Source organism: Sapajus apella, unplaced genomic scaffold (genome assembly GCF_009761245.1).
Source record: "Sapajus apella isolate SASKATOON/1434 unplaced genomic scaffold, GSC_monkey_1.0 scaffold168, whole genome shotgun sequence".
NCBI classification, from domain to species: domain Eukaryota; kingdom Metazoa; phylum Chordata; class Mammalia; order Primates; family Cebidae; genus Sapajus; species Sapajus apella.
This window is the reverse complement of record NW_022437108.1, coordinates 1,257,752-1,285,403: the sequence shown is the minus strand read 5'-3', so window position 1 is coordinate 1,285,403 and position 27,652 is coordinate 1,257,752. Positions and strand designations below refer to the sequence as shown.

The following is a 27,652-nucleotide window of genomic DNA, read 5'->3' as shown; positions in this document are numbered from 1 at the left end:
AGGTACATGTGTACCCTGGTGGTTTCCTGCACTTATCAACCCCTCACCTAGGTATTAAGCCAGCATGCATTAGCTATTTATCCTGATGCTCCCCCCTCCCTCTGACCCCTGACAGGCCCAGTGTGTACTGTTCTCCTTCATGTATCCATGTGTTCTCATTGTTCAGCTTCCACTTATAAGTGAGAACACACTGTGTTTGGTTTTCTGTGCCTGTGTTAGTTTTCTGAGGATGATGGCTTCCAGTTCCATACATGTTCCTGCAAAGGACATGATCTTGCTCCTTTTTATGGCTGCATAGTATTCCGTGGTGTATATGTCTATATGTACCACATTTTCTCTATCCAGTCTGTCACTGATGGGCATTTGGGTTGATTTCATGTCTTTTTTTTTTTATTGTGAATAATGCTGCAATGAACATACATGTGCAAGTTATCTTTGTAACAGAATGATTCATATTGCCTTGGGTATATTCCCAGTAACAGGATTGTGGGGTCGAATGATATTTCTGTTTCTAGATCTTTGAGGAATTGCCACACTGTCTTCCACAATGGTTCAACTAATTTACATTTCCACCAACAGTGTAAAAGCATTCCTATTTCTCTACAGCATCTATTGTTTTTTGACTTTTTAATAATCACCATTCTGACTGGCATGAGACATGACATTTCTCAAAAGATGACACACAAATGGCCAACGGGTATATAAAAAAAAATTCTCAATGTCACTAATCATCAAGGAAATGCAAGTGAAAACTACAAAGAGATATATCCTCTCAGCCCATTTAGAATGGCTATTATCAGAAATGCAAAAAATAACAAAGACACAACATACCAGAATCTGTGCAACACAGTTAAAGCAGCATTAAGAGAAGTTTACAGCGTTAACCTAACACCACACCCGAATGAACTAGAAAAAGAACAACAAACCAACCCCAAAACTAGGAAAAGACAAGAAATAACAAAATCAGACCTGAACTAAATGAAACTGAGATGCGAAAAACCATACACAAGATCAGTAAATTCGGAAGTGGGTTCTTTAAAAGAATTAATACAATTGATAGATTGCTAGCTAGACTAATAAAAGAAAAATAGACGATCCAAATAAATGCAGTCTGAAATGGCAATGGGGACATTATCACCAACCCACAGATGTGCAAAAAACCCTCAGAAATTATTATGAACACCTCTATGCACACAAACTAGCTTCTATGCACACAAACTGAGAAACCTAGAAGAAACAGATAAATTCCTGAAAACATGTAACCTCCCAAGATGAACCAGGAAGAAACTAAAAGACTGAACAGACCAATAATGAGTTCTGAAATTGAATCAGTAGTAAGCCTACAAACCAGAAAAAGCCCAGGAACAGTTGGATTAATAGCCAAATTCTACCAGACATATATAGAAGAGATAGTACCATTCCTTCTGCAACTATTCCAAAAAATTGATGACAAGGGACTCCTTAACTCATTCTATGAGCCCAGCATCACTCTGATATCAAAACATGGCAAAGGCAACAACACAAATATAAAATTCAGGCCACTAACCTTGATGAACATTGATGAAAAATCCTCAACAAAATAGCAGCAAACGAAATCCAGCAGCACATCAAAAGCTAATCTACCACAATCAAGTAGGTTTTAGCCTTGGTTTGACAGATGCAAATCAACAAATGTGATTTATCACATAAACATAACTAAAACTAAAAACCACATGATCATCTCAATAGATGCAGAAAAGGCTTCTGATGAAATTCAACATCACTTGATGTTAAAAACCCTCAACAACTAAAGCCATTCAAGGAACATATCTCGAAACAGCAAGAGCCATTGATGATAAACACATCAACCTGAATGGGCAAAAGCTGGAAGCATACTCTTGAGAACTGAAATTAAGACAAGAATGTCCACTCTTACCACTCCTATTCAACACAGTAGTGAAAGAGCTAGCCAGAAAAATCAGGCAGGAGAACGAAATAAAAGGTATCCAAATAGGAAGAGAGGAAGTCAAATTATCTCTGTTTCCACCCAATATGCTTCTATATCTAGAAAATCCCAGTTTCTGCCCAAAAGGTCCATCTGATAAATACCTCCAAGGAAGTATCGGGATTAAAAAAGCAATGTACACAAATCAGTGGCATTTCTATATACCAACAACATCCAAGCTTAGAGCCAAATCAAGAGTGTAATCCATTCACAATAGCCACAAAACATATAAAGAACCTAGGAATATAGCTACATAGGGAGGTGAAAGATTTCTACAAAGAAAATTACAAAACACTGCTGAAAGAAATCAGAAATGACAAAAACAATGGAAAAACATTCCACGCTCATCCACACGATGAATCAATATTAACATGGCCATACTGCCCAAAGCAATTTACAGATTCAATGCTATTCCTATCAAAGTACCAATGACATTCTCAGAATTAGAATAAAATGATTTTAAAATCCATATGGAACCAAAAAAAAGAGCCCCAATAGCCAAAACAATGCTAAGCAAAAAGAATTAAGCTGGAGATACCACATTACCCAACTTCAAACTACATTACAAGGCTATAGTAACTGATACAGTTAGGTTCTGTGTCCCCACCAAATCTCATGTTGAATTGTAATTCCCAGTGTTGGAGGTGGGGCCTGGTGGAAGGTGACAGGACCATGTGGGCATCTTATGAATGGTTTAGTCCCAACCTTCTTGATGCTGTCTTTGCGATAGTGAGTTCTTATGAGACCTGGTTGTTGAAAACTGTGTGGCACTCTCTCTTGTTCCTGCTCTGGCCATGTGAAGTGCCTGCTCCCTGGATGCCTTCCACCATGACCGTAAGTTTCCTGAGGCCTCCCTAGAAGCTGGGCAGATGACAGAATCATGCTTCCAATTAAACCTCTTTTCCTTACCAGTTACCTAGTCTCAGGTATTTGTTTACAGCAATATGAGAACAGACTAATAGCATAACCAAAACAGCATGGTACTCATACAAAAACAAAAGATACATAGACCAATGGAACAGAACCAAGAGCCCAGAAATAAAGCTGCTCACCTACAGCCATCTAATCTTTGACAAAATCAACAATAACAAACCATGGGTAAAGGATTCCCTGTGCAATAAATGGTGCTGTGACAACTGGCTAGCCATATGCAGAAGATTGAAACTGGACTCCTTTCTTACACCATATTTAAAAAATCAACTCAAGATGGATTAAAGACTTAAATATACAACCTCAAACTATAAAAACCCTAGACGAAAACCTAGGACATACTCTTCTGGACACAGACCCTGGCAAAGGTTTCATGACCAAGACCACAAAATCAGTTGCAACAAAAACAAAAATGAACAAATGAGACCTAATTAAATTAAGGAGCTTCTGCACAGCAAAAGAAACTATGAACAGAACAAAAAGACCACCCACAGAATGGGAGATAATGTTTTCACGGTATGCATCTAACAAAAGTCTAATATCCAGGATCTATAAGGAACTTAACAAATTAACAAACAAAAAACAAAGAAAAAGTGGGCAGAGGACATGGACAGACACTTCTAAAAAGACAACACACACGTGGACAGCCAGCATGTGAAAAATGCTTACCACCACTAATCATGAGAGAAACCCAAATCAATGAGATATATGAGATCCCATCTCATAATAGTAAGACTGGCTATTATTAAAAAGTCAAAAATGAACAGATGCTGGTGAGGCTGTAGAGAAAAGGGAATGCTTATATACTATTCGGTGGGAAAGTAAGTTTGTTCAGCCACTGTGGAAAGCAGTTGTGATGCTTTTTCAAAGAACTTAGAACTACCATTTGACACAGCAATCCCATTACTGGGTACATTCCCAAAGGAATAGAAATTGTTCTACCATAAAGATACATGCACGTGTATGTTCTCTGCAACACTATTCACAATAGCAAAGACATGGACTCAATCCAGGTGCCCTTTCATGGTGGGTTGGATAAAGAAAATGTGAGATACAGGTATCTCCCCACCCAAATCTCATCTTGAATTGTAATACCCATAATCCCCACATGTCAAAGGAGAGGCCAGGTGGAGGTAATGAATCATGGAGGCAGTTTACCCCAAGCTGTTCTCGTGATAGTAAGTTCTCATGAGATCTGATTTTTTTGAGACGGAGTTTCGCTCTTGTTACCCAGGCTGGAGTGCAATGGTTCAATCTCGGCTCATTGCAACCTCCGCCTCCTGGGTTCAGGCAATCCTCCTGCCTCAGCCTCCTGAGTAGCTGGGATTACAGGCATGCGCCACCATGCCCAGCTAATTTTTTGTATTTTTAGTAGAGATGGGGTTTCACCATTTTGACCAGGATGGTCTCGATCTCTTGACCTTGTGATCCACCCGCCTCGGCCTCCAAAAGTGCTGGGATTACAGGAATGAGCCACTGCACCTGGCCGAGATCCGATGGTTTTATAAAGGGCTCTTTCTCCTTTGCTCAACACTTCTCTTTCCTGCCACCTTATAAAGAAGGTGCTTTGCTTCCTCTTTGCCTTCTGCCGTGACCGTAGTTTCCTGAGGCCTCCCCAGCCATGTGAGGAAATGCCTCCTCTTTCTTTTATAAATTGCCCAATATCAGGCAGTTCTTTATATCTGTATGAAACAGACTAATACAATGTCCTTCACAACAACATGAATGGAGCTGGAAGCCATTATCCTAAGTGAACTAATGCAGGAAAAGAAAACCAAATACCACATGTTCTCCTTTGTAAGTGGGAGCTAAATATGAGTAAACATGAACACAAAGGAGAGAGCAATAGATACCACGGCCTACCTGAGGGTGGACCTTGCGAGAAGCCTGAGGACTCAAAAACTACCTACGGAGCACCATGCTTATTACTTGGGTAATGAAATAATTTGTACACCAAATCCCCATGACACATAATTTACCTGTGAAACAAACCTGCATATATACCCGTAAAACTAAAGCTAAAGAAAAATAAAACAGAATATGTATATATGAATTTGTGTGTGTGTGTTTACTACTTTGTAAAGAAAGTTACATAGTTACAGTATTTTGACAGAAACATCAAATTCCCCCACATCAAATATTTATGGTGTCATTCCCACTGAGTTTTTTTTTTTTTTCTTATTAGCTTTATGCTGTGGTCTTAATGTTTGTGTTCCCCTCTCCAAATTTTACGTAGAGACTTAATCCCCAGTGTGACAGCATTGGGTGTGGGCCCTTTGGGTAAGAGATTAATTTAGGAGGTCTCTGATCTTGGGAATGGAATTAGTACCCTTGTGAAGGGCGCTGAAGGGAGTAATCCTATCCTACTTTTCAAAGGAGGAAATTGAAGCTTACAAAGGTTAATAAAAGCTGAGTGAACTCACAAAGCTAATACATGACCTATCTGGAATTTGAATTCAGGCCCATCACTACAAAGCCTGTGCTCTTAACAGCTGCATTATATTGCTTCAACACTTGCTGGCTGCCTACTGATTGCTAGGAGCTTAACATGCAATATTTCATTTAATAGCCAAACAACTGTTTGGGATGTATCAAAATCTTACATTTTACTGATAAGGAAACTGACACCCAGAGAAATTAATTAACTTGTCCTGGGTCATACAATTACAAAACAGTAAGTTCTAGGTCCATGCTTTTAACAATGCTCTTCACTGCTTCCTTAAATACCGTCCTAATGATGATCCAAATCTAACCCACATCATCACTTTCAACAATCCTGTTTCTTCATAATTCCTGGTAATGGAATAGAAAATAAGTTAGATGATTTAATTTACAGCACAGTTCTCTAAGTATCTATTGAAGACTCGGTAATGTCAGAGAAAAGTGAATTCCCACAACACAGGGCTGGGGTATATACACTTGGCAATAGAAAGAAATACCTTTGAGACTTCATGAGCATTATTTCAAATATATAAAATGTTTCAATTTTTTCAATGTGGCCCATGTTTACCAAAACTAGAAAATAATGTCTTACATTAAAGAGATAACAGTTTTCTACCTGTGTTACTTAATATACAGGGTATCTGTCATGGAGTCTACTAATTTAAAAGAACTGAGCTGTACTGAAGATAACCAGCATCAAGATCTAGACACGGGCAATTTTTTTAGTGTCATTATTTCCGAGAACCTAGACTTATATAAATACGGTTAAAAACAGTAAGCATTTACTCACTGCATGAGGCAATCAATCACTAAGGTGAGCTTAGAGTAGAATGTACCCAGAGAGGTGGCATGATGGAATACTATCAGGCTGCTATAAGCAAAACCCTCAATAAGCACATCTGCTTACCGAGAAATAAAATCACTCAACGTCACACGTTGAGCCAAAAGAACCTCTTATAATTTATTTACTTAAAATTAAGATTAAATAATTAATGGTCCTACTTCTGGCTCTCAAATATCATTTTCATGATATTTCTTACCTATTGTAATAATTGACATACCTGGCTGAAATTTTCTTTAAAAATTATTTTACCACAAAGTATTTTATATACTACCTTTCTTCAAGAGATATTATTTTTAAAAATTTTTTGCACAAATATGGACAAAACTAAAAATTTTTTAATGTATTTGTCCCCTATAGTTTGAATAAAACTGATACTTCAGGGAAGTGTGCTATTTCATTAGCTTTGAGTAAGTTCTCAGGTACTGTTTTAGGGAAGGGTGGTTAATCGCAGTGCATAGGCATTCACCCACCTGGTAAGTCTAATTTGATTTGTCATGCCTAGATTCTCTAAGAAAGAAACAAATAGCCACCAAAAAATGTGTGTGGTTAAAATTTAGTGAACACTAGTCTAATAGTCTATATTTCTAGTCAATTGGATAGTTTTCTGAATGAGGACCTGAACTAGGCTCAGTTAGCCAAGATAGGCCTCATTATTTTTTCAATGAATCCCTCTACCTGTGGTACTTTTCTAAGGAGAAGACAACATACACTGTTTTCCAAGACTTACAACATGACTTGATATGAAATAAGTTGATCCTCAGTTATGCAAATGGCTAATTAAATTCGAACAGCATTTGCTAAAATTCTGATGTTATAGACTTTAATGTTCTTCCATCCTGTCATATTAACTTATTTTTAAAACTCATTAAAATGGTTTAAAATTAATAAAAAGGACCCTCTCATTCAATGACACATTAGGTGATCAGGATAAACCTCCTGCTGAAAAAAAAAAAAAAAAAAAAAAAAAGCTCAATAAAATATTTTTCTAATATTCTTAAAAACCAATGCTGTCAGAGAAAATACGTCAAAAATCCAAGAGAAGGTGAAAATCCAGAGACAGACATACAGCCGTTAAGGCAGCTTTTGCTGATCTGTGAGAAACATTTAAAACACAAAAATAATACAAGGTAAACCATTCCAACCAACACTGAAAAGTTTCACCCTCACAAAAAGCATGACATGGAAGGAAGGTAGCCAATCTACATATTCACAGCCTGTACTCAGGACACCCCAGTCATCTAGGGAATCCTATACCTTGAAATTCTATTAAGATGGTTTCAGAAATAGTAGTAGTCTTAGTACCTAACAAAAGTATATAAAAAATTTCCAAAGGAAGGTAACATCATATTGTCTCAAATTACTTTAAAAATTGTTCAAATGCAATAATCACAAAGCAAGCCTCACTAAATTTTAATTCCCCATAGGCTTCCCTGGTCACGAAAGCATGCTTGGGTTTCCTTTACCTTTTCTATAAGTTGTACCAAAACATCCGCTTAAGTTTTTTGTACCATTCCTTCAAATAAAGAAATGTGGTAACCAGGAAAAAAAATAAGAATGAAATCATACAAAGTATCTTCTTTGACCATAAAAGAATGAAATTAGAAATCAGTAAGAAAAAGAAATCTGGAAAATTCACCAATATGTGGACATTAAACAACACATTCTTAGAAAACCAATGGGTCAAAGAAATCACAAAAAAGATTAGAAAATACTTTGAGATACATTACAATGAAAACACAATATAACAAAACTTATGAAATGCAGCAAAAGCAGTGCTCAGGGGAAATTTTATAGCTGTAAATACCTCCAGTATAAAGAGGAAAGATATCAAATTAACTTAATTTTACACTTAAGAAACTAGAAAAAGAAGAGCAAACTAAACCTAGAGATAGTAGAAGGAAGGAAATAATATTAGAGTGGAGACAGAAAAAAGAGAGAGTAGAAGAATTCAGAAAATCAGTGAAACCAAAAGTTGGTTTTTAAACAGATCAATGAAAATCTTTAGCTAGAATGACTGAGGAAAAAAGGGAAGACATAAATTGCTAAAATCAGAAATGAAAGTATGGACATTACTACCACCTTTAAGGAAATAAAAAGGAGTAGAAAAGGCTAGGCATGGTGGCTCACGCCTATAATCCCAACACTTTGGGAGGCTGAGGTGGGCGGATCATGAGGTCAGGAGATCGAGACCATCCTGGCCAACATGGTGAAACCCATCTCTACTAAAAATACAAAAAATTAGCTGGGCGTGGTGGTGTGTGCCTGTAGTCCCAGCTACTCGAGAGGCTGAGGCAGAAGAATCATTTGAACCAGGGAGTCGGAGGTTGCAGTGAGCCGAGATTGTGCCACTGCACTCCCGCCTGGAGACAGAGTGAGACTCCACCTAAAAAAAAAAAAAAAAAAAAATCTATATCTATATATCTAGATATAGATATATATATAGATAGATAGATAGATATAGATATCTATCTATATATATAGATATGTATCATTATATATATCTAATATCATTATATATATCTAGATATATCTAGATATATATGATCATTATATATATCTAGATATATCTAGATATATATAATGATCAAATATATGCCAACAAATTAAGTAATCTAGTTGAAATAAACAAATCACTAGATATATGCATACTGTCAAAACTGACTTAAGAACAAATAAAAACCCTGAGGAGACCTATAACAAGCAACAAAATCAGTAATAGAAAACCTCCCAACAAATAAAATCCTAGGACCAGAGGTCCTCACTGGTGAATCCTATCAAACACTTCAAAAATAGTGCAAAACAATTCTTCTCATCCTCTTCCAAAATAGAAGAGGAAGGAATACTTCCTATTTCATGAGGCTATTATTATCCTGACACTGATGCCAAACAACTAAAGACTAGTATCTCTTATGAATACAGATGCAAGCATTCTCAACAAATAACAAGCATGAAGTTAAAAAATTAACAGGTTAAAAATACAGTATATCTTTGCCTTATAAATTACCCATCTCAGGTATTTCTTCACAGCAGTGTGAGAATACACTAATACACTGAATATATATCTAAAGGAATATAAATCATTCTATTATAAAGCCACATGCATGTGTAAGTTCACTGCAGCACTATTCACAATAGCAAAGTCATGGAATCAACTTAAATGCCCATCACTGATAAGCTGGATAAAGAAAATGTGGTACATATATATCATGGAATGCTATGTAGCCACATGGAATGCTATGCAGCCATAAAAAACAAGATCATATAGTATGCAGGGACGTGGATGGAGCTGGAGGCCATTATCCTTAGCAAAACTAACACAGGAACAGAAAACCAAATACTAAATGTTCTTACTTATAAGTGGGAACTAAATGACAAGAACACATGGACCCACACAGGAAAACAACACACACTGGGGCCTTTTGGATGGTGGAGGGTAGCAGGATAGAGAGGATCAGGAAAAATAACTAATGGGTACTAGGCTTAACACCTGGGTGATGAAATAATCTGCACAACAAACCCTCATGACACAAGTTTACCTATGTAATAAATCTGCACTTGTACCCCTGAACTTAAAAGTTAAAAAAAATACCACAACTTGTGTGAAAAATGTTCCTATAAATTAGCACCATCAGGCTGGATGTGGTGGTTCATGCCTGTGAGCAAAACTTTGGGAGGCCAAGTTGGGAAAATAATTTGAGACTAGGAGTTCACCACCAGCCTGGGCAACATAGCAAGGCCTGGTATCCACAAAAAAATTTTTAAATTAGCCAGGCGTGGTAGCTCACACCTGTAGTCCCAGTTACTAGGGAGACTGAGGCAGGAGGAACTGTGTGAGCCCCAGAGTTCCAGGCTGCAGTAAGCTATGATTGCACCACTGCATTCCAAACTGGGAAACAGAGTCAGATCCTAACTCTAAAAAAAATAAAACAAAAAACAAAACCAGCACCATTAATATTCCTCATTGAGGTTTTTTTTTTTTTTTTTTTTTGAGACGGAGTTTCACTTGTTACCCAGGCTGGCGTGCAATGGTGCGATCTTGGCTCACTGCAACCTCTGCCTCCTGGGTTCAAGCAATTCTCCTGCCTCAGCCTCCCGAGTAGCTGGGACTACAGGCACCCGCCACCATGCCCAGCTAATTTTTGTATTTTTAGTAGAGGCAGGGTTTCACCATGTTGACCAGGATGGTCTTGATCTCTTGACCTCGTGATCCACCTGCCTCAGTCTCCCAATCCTCACTGAGTTTTTATCATAAATTTATTTGCCTTTAAAAAAGTACTTTTCTGGCCAGTGTGGTAGCTCATGGTGTTAATTCCAGCTCCTTGGGAGGCCAAGGTGAAAGGACAACTTGAAGCCAGGAGTTCAAGACCAGCCTGGGCAACACAGTGAGACCCCCACCTCTACTAAGATAAATAAATAAATACAATAAGAATAAGAGTATTTTTCACAAGGAAGCCACAATAAGTAGGTCCAGAAGAGGTGACTAAAATAGTGTGTTTTTATCAAGGCAAGCCTCATTTTATAAATCTGAAAAATAATATAATTTTGAAATCATTATTGACAAACTGTATTTTTTAAAACTGAGGTATAATTAGCATGCAATAAAGATATAAGTACTCAGTTTGATGAAGTTTGATGACTGCACACAAGTATGTAACCACCACCTAAAACAAAATACAGAACACTTTTTAATCCCCCTAGAAATTTCCTTATGACCCTTTTCAGTAAATTATCCTTCCCTCAACACCTTGATGTTTCTTTTTTAAAAATATGAACCATTTATAAGTTAAAGCTGTCATATTCATGAAATAACAATTCAATTTTTCTTTATATGAGTCTTCCAAGGGAAGCTAGCTGAAAAACGTCTGAAAAACATTTTCAGTTTACTTTGGGCTATATACTTGTCACCTTCTGACAAAATATGGGTGTCATATGAGCTATATTCAGTTATGTATCAGTTGCAATGGGGAAACAACTATGCAAGCTGAGAATATAGTAAAGGGATCAAAAGAAGAGATTCCTGTATTGAATGCTTCCCATTTCTTCAGCTGCAGACTTCCAGCTGAGAATAGCAGAAGCAGAACCATGGGGTTTCGAAGATAGGCAGTGTCTAGCAAGACCCGAACACAGTTTTCTGAATATAATTAGGTTGAAAAAGCTCTAAAGGCTTAGTGATTTATACTCTCTGAGCCTAGGCATGCGTTACATAGCCAAAACAGTTTGCAAATAGAGGAAAATGGTAGGGAAGAGTTTCCACTTTTCTACCTTGTACAGGTATCTGTGAATGAATTTTACAAGATCAATTTTGAAAATACCAAAGGATGGCATAGTCTGCTATAGGTATTACAACATAAACTGTGATTTCACATCTCTCAATTCACTTCACATCATGAATGCTGCCAGTTATGTGTTTTGCTTACTCAGGTTCAAAAGAATTACAGCTGAATCTCTATTTAAATTTGGCAGGATTCTATAAAGTCAGGAAAGGCAATTGGACAAACTCCATGTCCAATCCATCTGCTTAAACTGTTTACTTATGGTAACAGCATACACATGTCTCATGTTACTGATAAACCACAGAAAGCTTCTGGGATGCTGTTACTATCCAAACGTAAATGTAATGTTTATCATCACAAAGTAATGAGAAAAGTCAATGCAAATACAGATCATGTTCACTTGGACGAAATTTAATACAATGCTAAGAACAAGGAAAATGCTTTTGCATATGTAAGAGTTTTTAAACTCTTATTTGAAATAATTGAACATTTCTTCAACAAAAGGATCTTTTGTTCGGAGCAATTTATCTTAAATTCTAAAAATTTATTTTATTATTAAACATGAACATACAGAAAATTCAGAAAAATTAGCAAACATGTATGAACAAATTAAAGAACAATTTTAATGTGAACACTGTGTAACCAGTATCCAGTCAAGGAAAAGAAAGCTAGAAGCACTACAGAAGCCACCTATATGATTTTTTCTGATCATACATCCCACCCTTCTCTCTGAACAATCACCATCCTGATTTCTAGGAAATTCCTTGTTCTATTTTCTTTACAGTTTTACCACCTATGTGTATATCCCAAAACAATATAGGTCCTTTTGTCTTTTGTTGAACTTTATATGACTGGAATTTGCAGTAGCAAATATATTTTTTGGTGACTTGTTTCACTAACGAGTTTGTGAGATACATCCACATTGTTATCCATAGATGTAGTTGACTCATTTTTATTGTTGAATAATAGTCCATTACATGAACATACCGTAATTTGTATCTCCAGCTGTTGATGGATTCTTGGGCTATTCTCCATATGTGGTGATTACAAACAATGCTGCCATTGAATAATTGTGTACATCTTGCCTGGGGCATATATGCATTGTTTTCCAGAGTATATACCTAAAAGTGAAATACGATAACACATGTCTACAAATTTAGTAGAGGATAGCAGACTGTTTGCTACATGGTAGGGTCAACTTATGTTATCACAAACAGTGTGTGTTCCCATTGCTCTAGATCTTTGCCATTACTTGGTATTTTCAATCCAATTTTTGTCATTCTGATAAGTGAATCACAATGCCACGTTGAATTTTTCATTTGAATTGTCCAGATTACTAAAGAGTTGACTATCTTCACATTCATTTTTTTAGCTATCTGGATTTCTCTCAGAATGCTCATTATCCTACTGGTTTGGTTTGTGTTTATATCTCATTAATTTGTAGGAATTCCTTATATACTTGGATGCCACTCTTATGTTGATTATAGGTATAAAAAATATTCTTCCCTTCTAATACTTGTCTTGTTACTCTCTTCTTGGTGTCTTCTGATGAAAAAAAGTTCTTATTTTCAATGCAGCCCAATTTATCAAGTTTCCCTTTACTGTTAATTTCTCTTGTGTCCTTTTCTTGTCCAGGCAAAACTCTGAGGTAAAGAAGAGATTAGTCTAAAAATTAGTTTTTTCGGTTTATACTTAGATCCATCTGGAATTAATTTTTTGCTTATGATGTGAGATAAAAGTTACATTTTTAAAAAAACAAGGATATTCAATCATTATAGCATTATTCGCTAAATAGAGCATACTTTCCCACAATGCTTTGTGATGCTCCTTTTTTCCACATGCGCATAGACAAGTGCCTCATGTGTCACGAATCAAGTATATACATACAAATGGGACTGTTTATGAATTCAATTATGTTCCATTCTTCTTTTTCTCCATCTCATCTCCAATAGTACACTATCCTAATTACCATGGCTTTATAAAAAGTATTTATACTTGGTAGAGCAAATCTTCCCGTATTGTTCTCTCCCACCCCCACACAAGTCTTGCTCTGTTGCCCAGGGCGGAGTGCAGTGGCGCGATCTTGGCTCACTGCAACCTCTGCCTCCTGGGTTTGAGCGATTTTCCTGCCTCAGCCTCCCAGGTAGCTGGGGTGAGCAAGCACAACCACACCTGGCTAATTTTTGTATGTTTAGTAGAGACAGGGTTTCACCATGTTGGCCAGGCTGGTCTTAAACTCCTGTTCTCAAGTGATCCATCCGCCTCAGCCTCCCAAAGTGCTGGTCATATTGTTCTTTTTCAACAGTGTTTGGGACACTGTTTCATTAGGTTTTTGAAATTCTGTATTTTAGAATCTGCACCTAAATATTGGAAAGTGTTGGAATTTTAAATAAGATTTCACCGAATCTACAAATAAGTGCGTCCAGAAAAGAAAAATATACCACAGTGAGTTTTCCAATCCATAAACATTATAGATTTACTCCTATTTAATATTTTGATTATATATAAATATAATTGATTTTTATATCCTGCCCTTAGTAGCCTTGTTAATCTATTTGTGCTAATATTTATCTGTAAATTATTTTAAATTTTCTATGTATAACATATTATTTGCTAACAATGAATATTTCACTTTTTCTCTCAAATCTTACAAGTTTTGTTTATTTACTTTTCCACTAGTTAGAACCTCAATTTTAAGCATAAGTGTTGGCAGCAGGTATTCTCCTTTTGTACACAATTTCAAAGGGAAAATTTTCAACATTTCACCAGTAAACATTGTTTTGCTATAATATTTTTTGGTAGATTCAATTTGTCAGATTAAGGAAATTCCATTCTACTCCAGGTTTACTATGAATCTTTATCATTAATTGATGCTGAGCTTACCAAATGCTTTTGTTGCATCTTTTGAGATTTTTTTTCTTCTGTTAACACAATAGATCATAATTTTCCAAAGTGTATATCCTTCTTTTTGTTTTTTTTATTATTTTAAAAAATAAGTTCTGGAGTACATGTGCAGATCGTGCAGGATTGTCACACAGGTATACACATGTCATGGTGGTTTGCTGCATCCTTCCCCCTGTCATCTACATTAAGTATTTCTCCTAATGTTATCCCTCCAAATCCCCCTACTCCCTGCTATCTCTCCCCTACCTCCCCACTCCCCAACAGTCTCTGGTGTGTGACAGTCTCCTCCCTGTGTCCAGTGTTCTCATTGTTCAACACCCACTTATGAGTGAGAATATGCGGTGTTTGGTTTTCCGTTGTGTCAGTTTACTGACAAGGATGGTTTCCAGCTTCCTCCATGTCCCTGCAAAGGACATGAGCTCAACCTTTTTTATGGCTGCATAGTATTCCACGGTGTATATGTGCCACATTTTCTTTATCCAGTCTATCACTGATGGACATTTGAGTTGGTTCCAGGTCCTTGCAATTGTAAACAGTGCCACAATGAACATATGTGTGCATGTGTCTTTATAACGGAACATTTTATAATCCTTTGGGTATATACCCAGTAATGGGATTGCTGGGTCAAATGGAATTTCTATTTCTAGGTCCTTGAGGAATCACCACACTGTCTTCCACAATGGTTGAACTAATTTACACTCCCATCAACAGCGTAAAAGCATTCCTATTTTTCCATATCTTCTCCAGCATCTGTTATCTCCTGATATTTTAGTGCTCGCCATTCCAACTGGCGTGAGATGGCATCTCAGTGGGGTTTTGATTTGTATTTCTCTAATGACGAGTGAGGATGAGCTTTATTTCATATGTTTGTTGGCCATATAAATGTCTTCTTTTGAAAAGTGTCTGTTCATATCCTTCGCCCACTTTTTGATGGGGTTGGTTTTTTTCTTGTAAATTTCAGTTTTCTACAGACATTTCCTTCTTATATTCTTCCCTTTATTTTGTATATCTTTTTCTCTCCATGCTCAGTCTGGATTCTTTCTTATGATTTATCTTCCAGTGTATGGTATATTCTACTGTTACCTCATCTATATTTTTTGTAATTTTTATTACTAAAATGTTCAGTTCTCAAATTCTGTTTTCTCAAATGTGCTACATAGCTTTAAAAAATAATTAATAATTATATTTTTGATCATGGTAAGCATAGTTCTGAAGCCTCTGTAGGTCTGTTTTTATTGGATTTTATGCATATTTTCTTGTCCCTTTGTATGCTTAATCACCTTACTGTGCCAAATAATGCATTTGAAATTTATTTTGTTGAGATAATTTGAGACTTAAGTTGCTATTATTTTTCTCCAAAATAAATTTTCCAGTTGCTTCTGTTAGACACATGGGGTATTAGCAACTTAGGATCACTTAAATCTTTTTCAGCAATTTGGATTTTCCCAGCCACCTACATGATTTGAAATAGAGCTGTCTGCGTAGTGACTGGTATACTTCCTGTCTACCCACTTTCCTTGTACAGTCCTTTAAGATCCCAAACCAAAATGTGAGTTTTTTTTGCCACAGTCCCTACCATTGATTATCTTAGATGCCACATTTATTTTCTCACCAGTCCTGCAAATAATCTCAAAAGTACTAATGAAACTCATGTCCACTTCTTTTGGATCATCAATGGTACCTAGTTCCAAAATGCCAAATTGCTGGATCTTGGACCCGGTTTGTATTTCAGCTTTATTTCATATTTTTTTTTTTGTCATCAGTGGGAGAGGATAGCCCTGAATTATCTACTGTCGCTATTGCCAAGTCTATTCTACAGAAATTTTCAAGTTTGCCTTTTACTTCCTCAGAAAACAGCAAGCATAGTTTTATAATCTGTTACTAGTAATAACAGAGGCTTGCGGTTCTAGTTTCTGCTTGTTCATCATGACTGACTGACTTTCGGGCTTATCTTTTCACCATGGCTATGTGTCCTTGTAAAATTATTTAACAGAAATTATCTGAGGACTAGAATGAAGGTGTCTTCTTCCAATGAGGATTTGTACTCTCTTCTGCTTGGTTCCTAAGGACACCACAAATCAATCTAGGACAACTTTAAACTCAATTCACCATTTGAAATAATACAGATGATGTGAATTTAAGCAGCAAATCTATGCCAAGGGCTGGAAGATGGGTATAAATTCTGCATTGTGCCAAGGTTTTTTCTTCATATTCCTGAGGGAGGGATGAGAAGGTTCATGATTAAGTGATGGAGCAGGCTGATGTGGTCTTATCTTTATAAAAGAAAAATCTCCTATTTGATCTCATGCCCTAGGCAGCCCTAAGAACTTTTACTTTTATCACCTTACATGATGATGCTTATAAACCAAACCCACATTTGCCAGTCTGGCACAAGCTTTTTGGGGCAATTCAGTAATCAGCACAACTTTCTAAATTCTTGCTTTTTCTTTGGACTGGGAATACTTTAATTTCTTCCTAGCTCTTTGATGATTTCAAGAAAACTGCTTTCTTCCCCACCCAGCATTTTCAGATGTTTTTCTTGGGGGTGGTGGTACCAGGACCCTAGACTGAACTATGTTAATAAACAGAAGTAGCTTTAGACTTTTTTTTAAAGCATAACACATAAAAAAAACTTACAGACTTAATTTCTGAATGAAGTCAGAAAACCCCAAAAACCAGAAGGGACCTAAAATGTGCAGTAAGTGCTGCAAACCCAGGTCTCCTCGGTTTCCTGACCCCTTCCATGACAAGAGCGTTTCTATACATCACAAGTCTAACCCGTTAGGTCTAAAATAGTTCTCAAAACTTGAAAAAAATTATCTAAAGAAACACTGTATCAAGTATTAGTAGAAAGCATCTGTGTTTTGAGGTCTAAAACAAGCAAATAAAGACCTCCAGATTCATCTCTCACCATTCCTCCATTAGTGCTTACACTTGCCCAGGTTCTTCCAGTCCTACCTTGTCTCTTCTACACTGTCTTCAAATATCCTTCACTGGGTACTTGGCTTTGGCTCTAATGAGTTTGTCACTCCAGGCAGTTTTCCAAACAAAAAGGAATGGTTATTTACAATTCCTAGACTGAAATCATAAATATGACCTGCTGAATTACACTAAAATGTCAGTATTACCCTACAGAAGTCTTCATAAAGTAAAAGTGTCTTGGCTAGGAAAAAAGGATTTTAGTTATAAAAGTAGCAAAAGGATCTTATTGTAGGTAAGTCTAAATTCTTAGGTGGTCCTGCAGTGTATACTCTGAGGGCAGCTTTACAGCAAGGTTCCTGACACAGACCATTTAGACTGGAAGCCAGACAACATTTTTCTCCCCCAAATTATAAGAAATCAGTGGTATTTCAGTAAATTGCCCCTTTGTGAATTAAATAACTTCAGTTACATTTTCATACTGAATACGTTTCTTATACAGATCATTTTGCCTTTTCCTCAAAAGTTTTATTACTTTAATCTAAAACAATATTCATGAGATAAAATACATGTCGCAGTGTCTTCAAGCAATTGCCTTTTAATTCAAAGTACTCTTATCTTTACAAAAATAATCAAGGCACATGAAATCTTTAAATACTTCATTCAGCAAATGTGTGACAACTACCAGTTTCTGAACCTCTGACACCCTGAAAGGGATGTGTTACACACAAGAACTGACTTTACAGCTCCGCCACAATGCCACACTGAATATGCTGCTTTCGATTCCTCCAATGTAGCTGAGCACTATCTTGTAAAGTTGGTCATTCATATGCCTGATGACCGCACAATTCCACCATTGAGGCATATGCCCTATATCAGAGTAGTGATTCTCAAAATATGGTCCTTGCACTAGCAACATCAATATGACTTAGGAATTGTTAGAAATACAAATTTTCCGGACCCTCCCTAAACCTACTTAATCAGAAATCCAGGGGGTGAGGCCCAGCAATCTGTGTTTTAACAAGTCCTCTAGACAATTCTGATGGAAACAAAAACCTGAGACTCTCAGCTTTAAAGAAATTCTTATTTACTCTGATACAAGAATGTTTGAGCAGCACTGTTTGCCCATGCTTGCATGTTCTCACTCTCTCTCACACTCACATACTCACACTGACACACACACACACACACACACACACACACACACACACACACATTCTGAAATGTTCATTGTCAGGAGAATAGATTTATAAACTGTAGTATTAACACAATGAAGGACTTACTCTACAGCAGAGAAAAGCAATGAAAAACAGCTATATTTATAAGGCTAAATAAAACTTAGAACCATAATTTTGACTGAAAAAAATAATTGTAGAGGTCTATGGTAATGGTATTTTATGAAGGTCAAAACCAAGCAAAACCAAGTAACATTATTTAACAATACATGTACGTGATACAGCAATAAAGCTATTTCTATAAAACAATAATACATCTTTAATTCTACACAGTATTTCCTTTAGAGGAATCATGGATGGGGTGAGAAAGGATCATACTGGGAACCATAAATGCAGTGGAAACAATCTTACTTCTAAACCGTGTGGTAAGTTCACAGCTGTTCACTGTATTAGCATTACTTTTTATTATTATTTCTTTTGTATATACCAAATCTTACATAACAACCTTTATACCCAGAAAAAGGGGTTGCGGGGAGGGGGGGGGAACTATAGCTAATAAATGAAAGTGGCCATTACTTTAAATAGAAAATTAGAAACCACCTAAATGTTATACATTATGTAAACTGTGATATGTTCATTCCATTAAAGATTTGTAAAGACATGATAAAGTATTTATAATAAAATAAGCCAGATAAAATAATGTAAAAAAATTCCAATAAAAGGTTCAGAAGAAAATACAACAAAGTGTTATCAGTTGATATTGCAGGGAGTTTTCTTTCTTCTTTGCACATTTAACATTTTTCTATAGTGAATAATAAATACTTTAAAAATCACTGAGGATGTTTAAGCTATAACTGAGATATTTAATGGTTCTAAGTCATTAAAGAAAACTGCCAAATGTATTGGAATCAGGGATATTGGTATTTTTGTAGAAATCTGGCTGTGATTTATGAGGTTTTATAATTCGAAGTATTCCATTTTCTGTCATAAAGTCATACATCTTTATTATTGTGATTCCTGACAAAATAATTTCAGTTTGTGTGGGGAAAACATGACTGAGGAAACTATGACCTAAAGAGGACTTCAATTAAAAAAACCTGAAAACAGATTCAATTAAACAACTGAAAAGAACAAAAGTAAAAAAAAAATCATCTATTATTGACCCGCTTTAGAAAACACAGAGGAAAGGCATACACTGAGTCTGCCTTACAGTTCTACGTACCATCATAGTGAGAAAGGATTACACAGATTGAGGTTCAAAAGCCAGAGATTAGTTACACACCTCTTTTTCCAGTATTCTAGTGATCTCTCCTAGGGTCCGATCCAAAGCAGATACTTTATTGTTTGCCCATGAGCCACTGTCTTGTATTTGTAGTTGTTTTAGAAGATCTTTGGCTAATCGCTGAAGCCTTTAATACCAAATGAAAGGAAAGAATGACATTAATGAATTAGACTATAATATTTCATTTTCCAAAACATTTTGAAACACAAGTTACTTTCAGTATTTGAAAATACTTCACAGAGTACCTGAGGGAAGAAAAAAACCAGACAACTAATAAAGCTGGTGTTATTTTATATTCATGACCACCAATCCTCTCCTCATGGCACAAAACAGAACTAGAGGACAGTATTATCCATCTACAGGATTAGCTAGAGCAATTGATGCCCTTAGTTTCTGTATAATTCTCAAATTGGAACAGAATTAGGAATGGAGAGAAGGTGAGAAGATGACAGCAGAGGAAATGAGTATACTAACCTGAGCAGGTTTTCACATATTGATTTAAATCTTCAAATAGGTTTGGATATTATCACCTTTATAAACCCTCAGAATGTTGAACTTCTAAATGTTTGTTTACAGGCAGTTTGGGGATTATCTGCTACTGCTCATGTCATTTACTTAGAAAACAGAACATTTATTTGCTTTTCACTAAGAAATACCACATTATACCTGGACTGTAAGAGTCTTTATTCAGATCACCGTGTGCAGTACTTCTTTGTGGCCCCTATATGGTTTCATGCACCTCACTCTTGGAGCAACCCTCCTCTGCTTTCCACGTATCTGCTTGAGCATCCACTAATAGATGCTCATCAGATCTCCCCACTTTCCCCCTATAGATCATCCCCAGTGCCTTACTTAAATTTTTATCTGTGGTAGATTCCACAGTACATTATTATAATCATTTTCTTGCAAATGTCCTACATTTCCTCTCTGTGGTTCTGTTATTTACTCTGCTTAGACAAACCCCAGCAGTGGTAATAATGTTTGTTTGGCTCTTACTATGTGCCAGGCACCACTCTCAGTGTCTTGCATGCATTAATTTCTTTAGCTGGATTAATGAAAACAACTGCCAGACTTTTCCATTTCTGAACCTGGGCAGGGAGAAAAGTAAGAACATGCAAAAAACTGGTAGGACTACGACTCAAGTTCTTACTAAATCTCTCTAGGGTGCTCATTCTCCCACTGTCCACAAAGATTTGCTTCATACATTCCCCACTCTCTTCAAAACTCCACCCTTTCCTTTCTCTCTCTTGCTTTCATAAGATGATCCTACATTTCACAGAGAAAACAGAAGTTATTAGAACAAGAAAATTTTCACTTTCAGCCATAAAATCTACAAACTTCTCTGCATTTCACCCAACAAGGTCTTCTTTGCTCCTCTTATTTAGTCCTGCCAGGCAGGACTAATCTCACCACACAGGATGTACGCATGAGTTCTTTTTAGATCTAGAGATCTAGATCTCTAGAAGAAACCAGCTCTCTCTTCTTCCTGTTTCAGGGCTTTCTGCAAATGTTCTTCATCTTTTCCTTCTGAAATGCTTCCTCCACTCCCACATTACCTAGAACATTACTATTTATCCCTCAGCTCTTAGCACAAACAATACTTGCTCTGATTTGACTTTCTTTAAAGCATTCATCACAAGAGAATTAAAAATACTTATTGAACTAACTGTTTAATGTGTGCTTCTCCCATGCAAAGCTTTACAAGGGAATTTCCTGAAGTGACAGAAATGTTCCGTATTTGCACTGTCCAACATGGTGGCTAGAAGCAGAGTATTGAACAGTGCAGAAGCAGAGTATTAGCTTCATGAGAGAGGTGGTTGTCTATATGTTCACTATCCTTATCATGTAACATGTTACTTACACAGAAGTACACTCATTAGATAGTTAATGAATTAATGTCCTACAGAGAAAATTGCTTCTTCCCATTAATTTTATCTAGACCAGGGATGGTGGCTCATGCTTATAATCCCAATACTTTAGGAGTTCAAGGCAGGAGGCTCACTTGAAGCCAGGAATCTTAGGTCAGCCTGGTTAACAAAGTGAGACCCAGTCTCTACAAAAAATAAAAAAATTTAAAAAAACTTTGCTGGCAATGGTGGCATGCACCTGCAGTCCTAGCTACTCAGGAGGCTGAGGTGGGAGGACTGTTTAAGCTATGGAGTTCCAAACTGCAGTGAGCTATTATTACACCACTGCACTCTAGCCCAGGCAAGAGAGTGAGGCTCTCATCTCTAAAAAAAATAAATAAATAACTTAATAGCTTACAAAATACTTTCAGGTACATGATCTTATTTAATCCTCTCAACAACACTGTCCATTAGTATTATCCTATTTGAAAAAATGCAAAAACTGAGGCAGAGCAAGATGGCCAAATAGCCTTCACAGATTGTCTTTCCTGCAGGAACACCAAATTGAACAACTATCCACATAAAAAAGTACCTTAATAAGAACCGAAAGTCACGTGAATCACCACAGTACCTGGTTTTAACTTAATATCACTGAAAGAAGCACTGAAGAGGGCAGGAAAGACAGTCTTGCAATGCTGATGCCACTCCTCCCCCATCCCCTGGCAACCACCCTGTGGTACAGAGAGAATCTATGCATTTGGGAGAGAGGGAGCACAGTGACAGTGGGACTTTGCACTGGAAATCAGCTCTAGCCGGTCACAGGGGAAAGCAACAGGACAGAATTCAGCTGGCACCCACAGAGAGAGCATTTAGACCAGCCTTAGAGAGAGGGGAATCACCCATCCCAGTAGTCGGAAGCTGAGTTCCAGCAAGCCTTGTTACTTCAGGTTAAAGTGGTCTGGGGACCGAAATAAACGTGAAAGGTGGTTTAAGCCACCAGAACTGCAATTCCTGGGCAAGTCCTTGTGTTGTGCTGGGCTTGGAGCCAGTGGCCTTGTGAAAGAATGGGACCTACTAGAACAGCCAGGGCAGCCAAGGGAGTGTTTGCACCACCCCTCCCTCAACCCCAGGCAGCTCACAACTCTGGTACAGACGCCTTCCCTATGCTTGAGGACAGGGAAGGGGACTCTGTGCCAGGCACAGTGGCTCAGATATATAATCCCAGCATTTTGGGATGCTGAGGCAGGAGGATTTCTTGAGCCCTGGAGATTGAGACCAGCCTGGGCAACAAGGTAAAAGCCCCCAAAATATAAAAATTAGCTGGGTATGGTGCCACACACTTGTAGTCCCACCTACTTGGGAGGCTGTGGAGGCAGGATGGATTGCGTCTTAAAGTTCAAGGCTTCAGTGAGCTATGATCATGCCACCGCACTCTAGCCTGGGTGAAGGAGCAAGATCCTGTCTCAAAAAAATGTTTTTTAGAAAGAGGACTTAGTCTTCCAACTTGGAAACCAGGTAAGCCATAGTAGGACAAAATAACTGGGCAGAATCCTGAGGCTCCCATTCCAGGCCCTAGCTCCTGGATCACATTTTTAGACATATCCTGGGCAAAAAGGCAATGGACTACCTGAAGGGGAAAGACCCAGTCCTGGAAGGATTTGTCATCTGCTGATGAAATAGTCCTTGGGCCCTGAATAATTAGCAGTGGTACCCAGGAAGCACTCGCCAAGGGCTTTGGGTGAGATACAGAGACATGCTGGCTTCAGATGGGATACAGCACATTCCCCGCTGTGGTGGCTACGGGAGAGATTCCTTCTGCTTGAGAAAAAGGAAAAGCAAGGGAACTTTGGTTTACAGCTTAGGTACCAGCTTGCCCAGTCGGGTAGAGTACTCAGTGGGTTCTTGAGGTCCCTGATTCCAGGCCTTGGCTTTTGGATGGTATTTCTACACCTGCCCTGGGTCACAGAGGAGCCACTGTCCTGAATGGAGAGGCCCAGGCCAGGCAGCATTCACTGCAAGCTGAATGAAGAGCCTTTGGGCCCTGTGTGAACATTGGCAGTAGCCAGGTAGTACTCACCATGGGCCTGGGGTGGTGGTGGCCACAGGGAGAGACTTCCCTGACTATAGAAAGTGGAGGCAAGAGTGGGATGGACTTTGTCTTGTGGTTTGGGTGTCAGCTCAGCCACAGTAGAACAGGGCACCAGGTTGATTCCTAAGGTTTCTGACTGTAGGCCCTGGCTCCTTGGATGGCATATCTAGACCTGCTTGGGCCAGGCAGAACTTGCTGCACTGAAGGGAAAGACATAAGCCTGGCTGGCTCTGCCACCTGCTGACTGTGGAGCACTAGGGGGACTTGAGCAAACAAAGGTGGTAGCCAGGCAGTGGTTACTGCGGGCCCTGGGCAAGACACAGTACTCTGCGCTTCAGGTCTGACCTAGCACAGGCCCAATGGTGGTGGCTACAGGGGTGTTTGTGTCAAACCTCATCCAGCTGCAAGCAGCTCAGCACAGAGAGAGACACTCCATTTGTCTGGGAGAAAATAAGGGAACAAGAATCTCTGCTGGTTGTCCAGAAGATTCTTCCGGATCTTATCCAAGACCACCAAGGCAGTACCTCTATGAATCTACAAGAGCCACAGTGTTACTGGGCTTGGGGTTCCCCCTAATGCAGATATAGCTACAGTAACCAGTAATTTAGGCTTCAATACCCAAGTCTCTTTGGATACCTGGAAAGCATTCCTAAGAAGGACAGGTACAAACAAGCCCACATCGTGAAAGCTACAATAAATACCTAACTCTTCAATGCCCAGACACCTACAAACATCCAACATGACCTCATCTAATGAGCTAAATAAGGCACCAGGGACCAGTCCTGGAGAAATACAGATATGTGACCTTTCAGGCAGAGAATTCAAAATAGTTGTTTTCATGAAACTCAAATTCAAGACAACACAGAGAAGGAATCCAGAATTCTATCAAATAAATTTAACAAAGAGGTGAAAACAATTAAAAATAATCAAGCAGAATTTCTGTAGTTGAAAAATGCAGCTGACCTACTGAAGAATGTATCAGAGTCTCTTACCAGCAGAAATGATCAAGCAGAAGAAAGGATTAGTGAGCTTGAAGACAGGCTATTTGAAAACAGTGGAGACAAAGAGAAGGCAGAGAGAACGACCAGGCAGAAAGTTTTCTCAAAGGGATAATAACAGTACTTGAGAAACCTAGAAAAAGATAGCAATAATCAAGTATAAAACAATTATAGAACACCAAGCAGAATTAACCCAAATAAGACTATCTCAAGGCATTTAATACTCGAATTCCTAAAGGTCAAGGTTTTAAAAAAGCATTCTATAGAGGCCAGGCACAGTGACTCATGCCTGTAATCCCAGCACTTTGGGAAGTCGAGATGGGTAGATCACCTAAGGCCAGGAGTTTGAGACCAACCTGGCCAACATGGCAAAACCTCGTCTCTACTAAAACTACAAAAATTAGCTGAGCATGGTGGCACACACCTGTAATCCCAGCTACTCGGGGAGCTGAGGCATGAGAATTGCTTGAATCTGGGAGGCAGAGGTTGCAGTGAGCCAGGATTATGCCACTGCATGCCAGCTTGGGAGACAAAGTGAGGCTCTATCTCAAATAAATAAAATAAAATAGGATTCTTAAAGCAAGAAAAAAAAGTAACATAAAATGGAGCCATAACATGTCTGTGGCAACAGACTTTTCAGTGGAAATTTTAAAGGCCAGGAGGGAGTGGCATTTTATTATTTATTTAACATGCTGGAGGAAAAAACCTTTTATTTGAGAATACTATATCCAGCAAAAATATCCATCAAACATGAAGTGGAAAAAAGACTTCCCCAGAAAAACAGATGCTGAGGGATTTCATCAACACAGGACCTTTCCTATATGAAATGTTAAAGAATTCTTCAATGTCAAAGAATGTTAATGAGCAATATAAAATCATCTGAAGGTACAAAGCTCACTGGTAATAGTAAGCACACAGAAAAATACTATTATAGCACTGTGATTGTGGTATGCAAACTTTATATTGTGAGTACAAAGACTAAATGATGAACCAGTCAAAAATAGTAGCTACAACAATGTTTTAAGACATAGTACAAGAAGACATGAATAGAAACAACACAAAGTAAAAAAGCAGAGGGATAAAGTTAAAGTGTAGAGTTTTTATTAGTTTTCGTTTTGCTTGTTATTTAGTTTATTTATGCAATTAGTGTTAAGTTGTCATTAGTTTAAAATAATGGGTTATAAAATATTAATTGCAAGCCTTGTGGTAACCTCCAACCAAAAGCCACATAACAGACATCTAAAAAATAAAAAGCAAGAAATTAAAACACTATGAGAAAGACAGGAAGAAAAGAAGGGAAAAAAAGACCTCAAAATAATCAGAAAACAAATAACAAAATGACATGAGTAAGTCCTTATTTATCAATAACTGGATGTAAATGGAATAAGCTCTCCAATCAAAAGACATGTAACAGCTGAATGGATTGAAAAAAGAAGATCCAACTATTTGTTGTCTACAAGAAACACACTTCTCCTACAAAGACACACACACAGACTGAAAATAAAGGAATGGAAAAAGATTACATGAAAATGGAAACCAAACAAGGGTACAAGTAGCTATACTCATATCAGACAAAATACATTTCAAGACAAAACTATAAAAAGAGACAAAGAATGTCATTACACAATAGTAAAATGGTCAATTCAGTAAGACAATGTAACAATTATAAACATATATGCACCCAATACTGGAGCACCGGGATATGTAAAGCAAGTATTACTAGAACTAAAGAGAGAGACAGACCCCAATACAGTAGCAGCTAGAGACTTTAGCATCCCATTTTTAGCACTGGACAGATCATCCAGACAGAATATCAAAAAAGAAACATTGGATTTAATCTACACCACAGACTAAATGGACCTAATATATATTTACAGAATATTTCATCTAAAGGCTGTAGAATACACATTCCTCTCCTTAGCATATAGATCATTCTCATGGACAAACCATGTGTTAGACCAGAAAATAAGTATTAAAATATTCAAAAAAAACCCTAAAATTATATCAATAGTCTTCTCTGACAAAACAAAAATAAAACTAGAAATCAATAATAAGAGGAATTTTGGAAACTATACAAACACATGGAAATTAAACCACATGGTCCTGAGTAACCAGTGGGTTAATGAAGATGTTGAGAAAATAATTAAAAGTTTTCTTAAAACAGCTGTGTGTGGTGGCTCATGCCTGTAATCCTAGTGTTTTGGGAGGCTGAGATGGAAGGATCCCTTGAATCCAGGAATTCGACGCTAGCCTGGACAGGAAAACAAGACCCCCATCTCCACTCACACAAAAATTCTTGAAAAATATTATAACAGAAATATAACATATCAAGACCTATAGGATACAGTGAAAGCAGTACTAAGAGAAAAGTTTATACCTTTAAGCATTTATATCATAAAAGTAAAAAAACTTCAAATAAAAAACCTATAGCTACATCTTAAAGAACTAGAAAGGCAAGAGCAATCCAAACCCCAAATTAGTAGAAGAAAAGAAATAATAAAGATCAGAACAGAAATGAATGAAATTGAAAGAAAATAATACAAAAGATGAGTGAAAAGTTGTTTTTTTGAAAAGATAAGCAAAATCAACAAACCTTTAGTCAGACTAAGAAGAAAAATACCTAAATAAATAAAATCAGAGATGAAAAACGAGACATTACAACCAATACCACAGAAATTCAAAGGATCATTAGAGGCTACCAGGAGCAACTATATGCCAATTAATTGGAAGGCCTGGCAGAAATAAGTAAATTCCTATACATACACAACCTACCAAGGCTGAAATATAAAGAAATCCAAAAACTGAAAAGACCAATAACAACTAATGAGACTGAAGCCATAATAAAAAGTCTCCCAGCAAAAAAAAAGTCCAAGACCTGATGGCTTCACTGCTGAGTTTAACCAGGTATTTAAAGAAGTAATATCAATCCCGCTCAAACTATTCTGAAAACTGGAGGAGGAGGGAA

The 27,652-nt window shown here is 37.4% G+C and overlaps 1 protein-coding gene across 3 annotated transcripts in view; it reads right to left on the bottom strand.

Moving 5' to 3' along the window:
• Nucleotides 1-27,652, bottom strand: part of SCAPER (S-phase cyclin A associated protein in the ER) — a 537,506-nt gene that overhangs the window by 223,669 nt on the left and 286,185 nt on the right. For all 3 annotated transcript variants that reach the window (XM_032267297.1, XM_032267296.1, XM_032267298.1), the window contains one exon: nt 19,754-19,880. In XM_032267297.1, the coding sequence (XP_032123188.1) occupies nt 19,754-19,880 (127 nt within the window). The remainder of the gene's footprint in view (nt 1-19,753; nt 19,881-27,652) is intronic.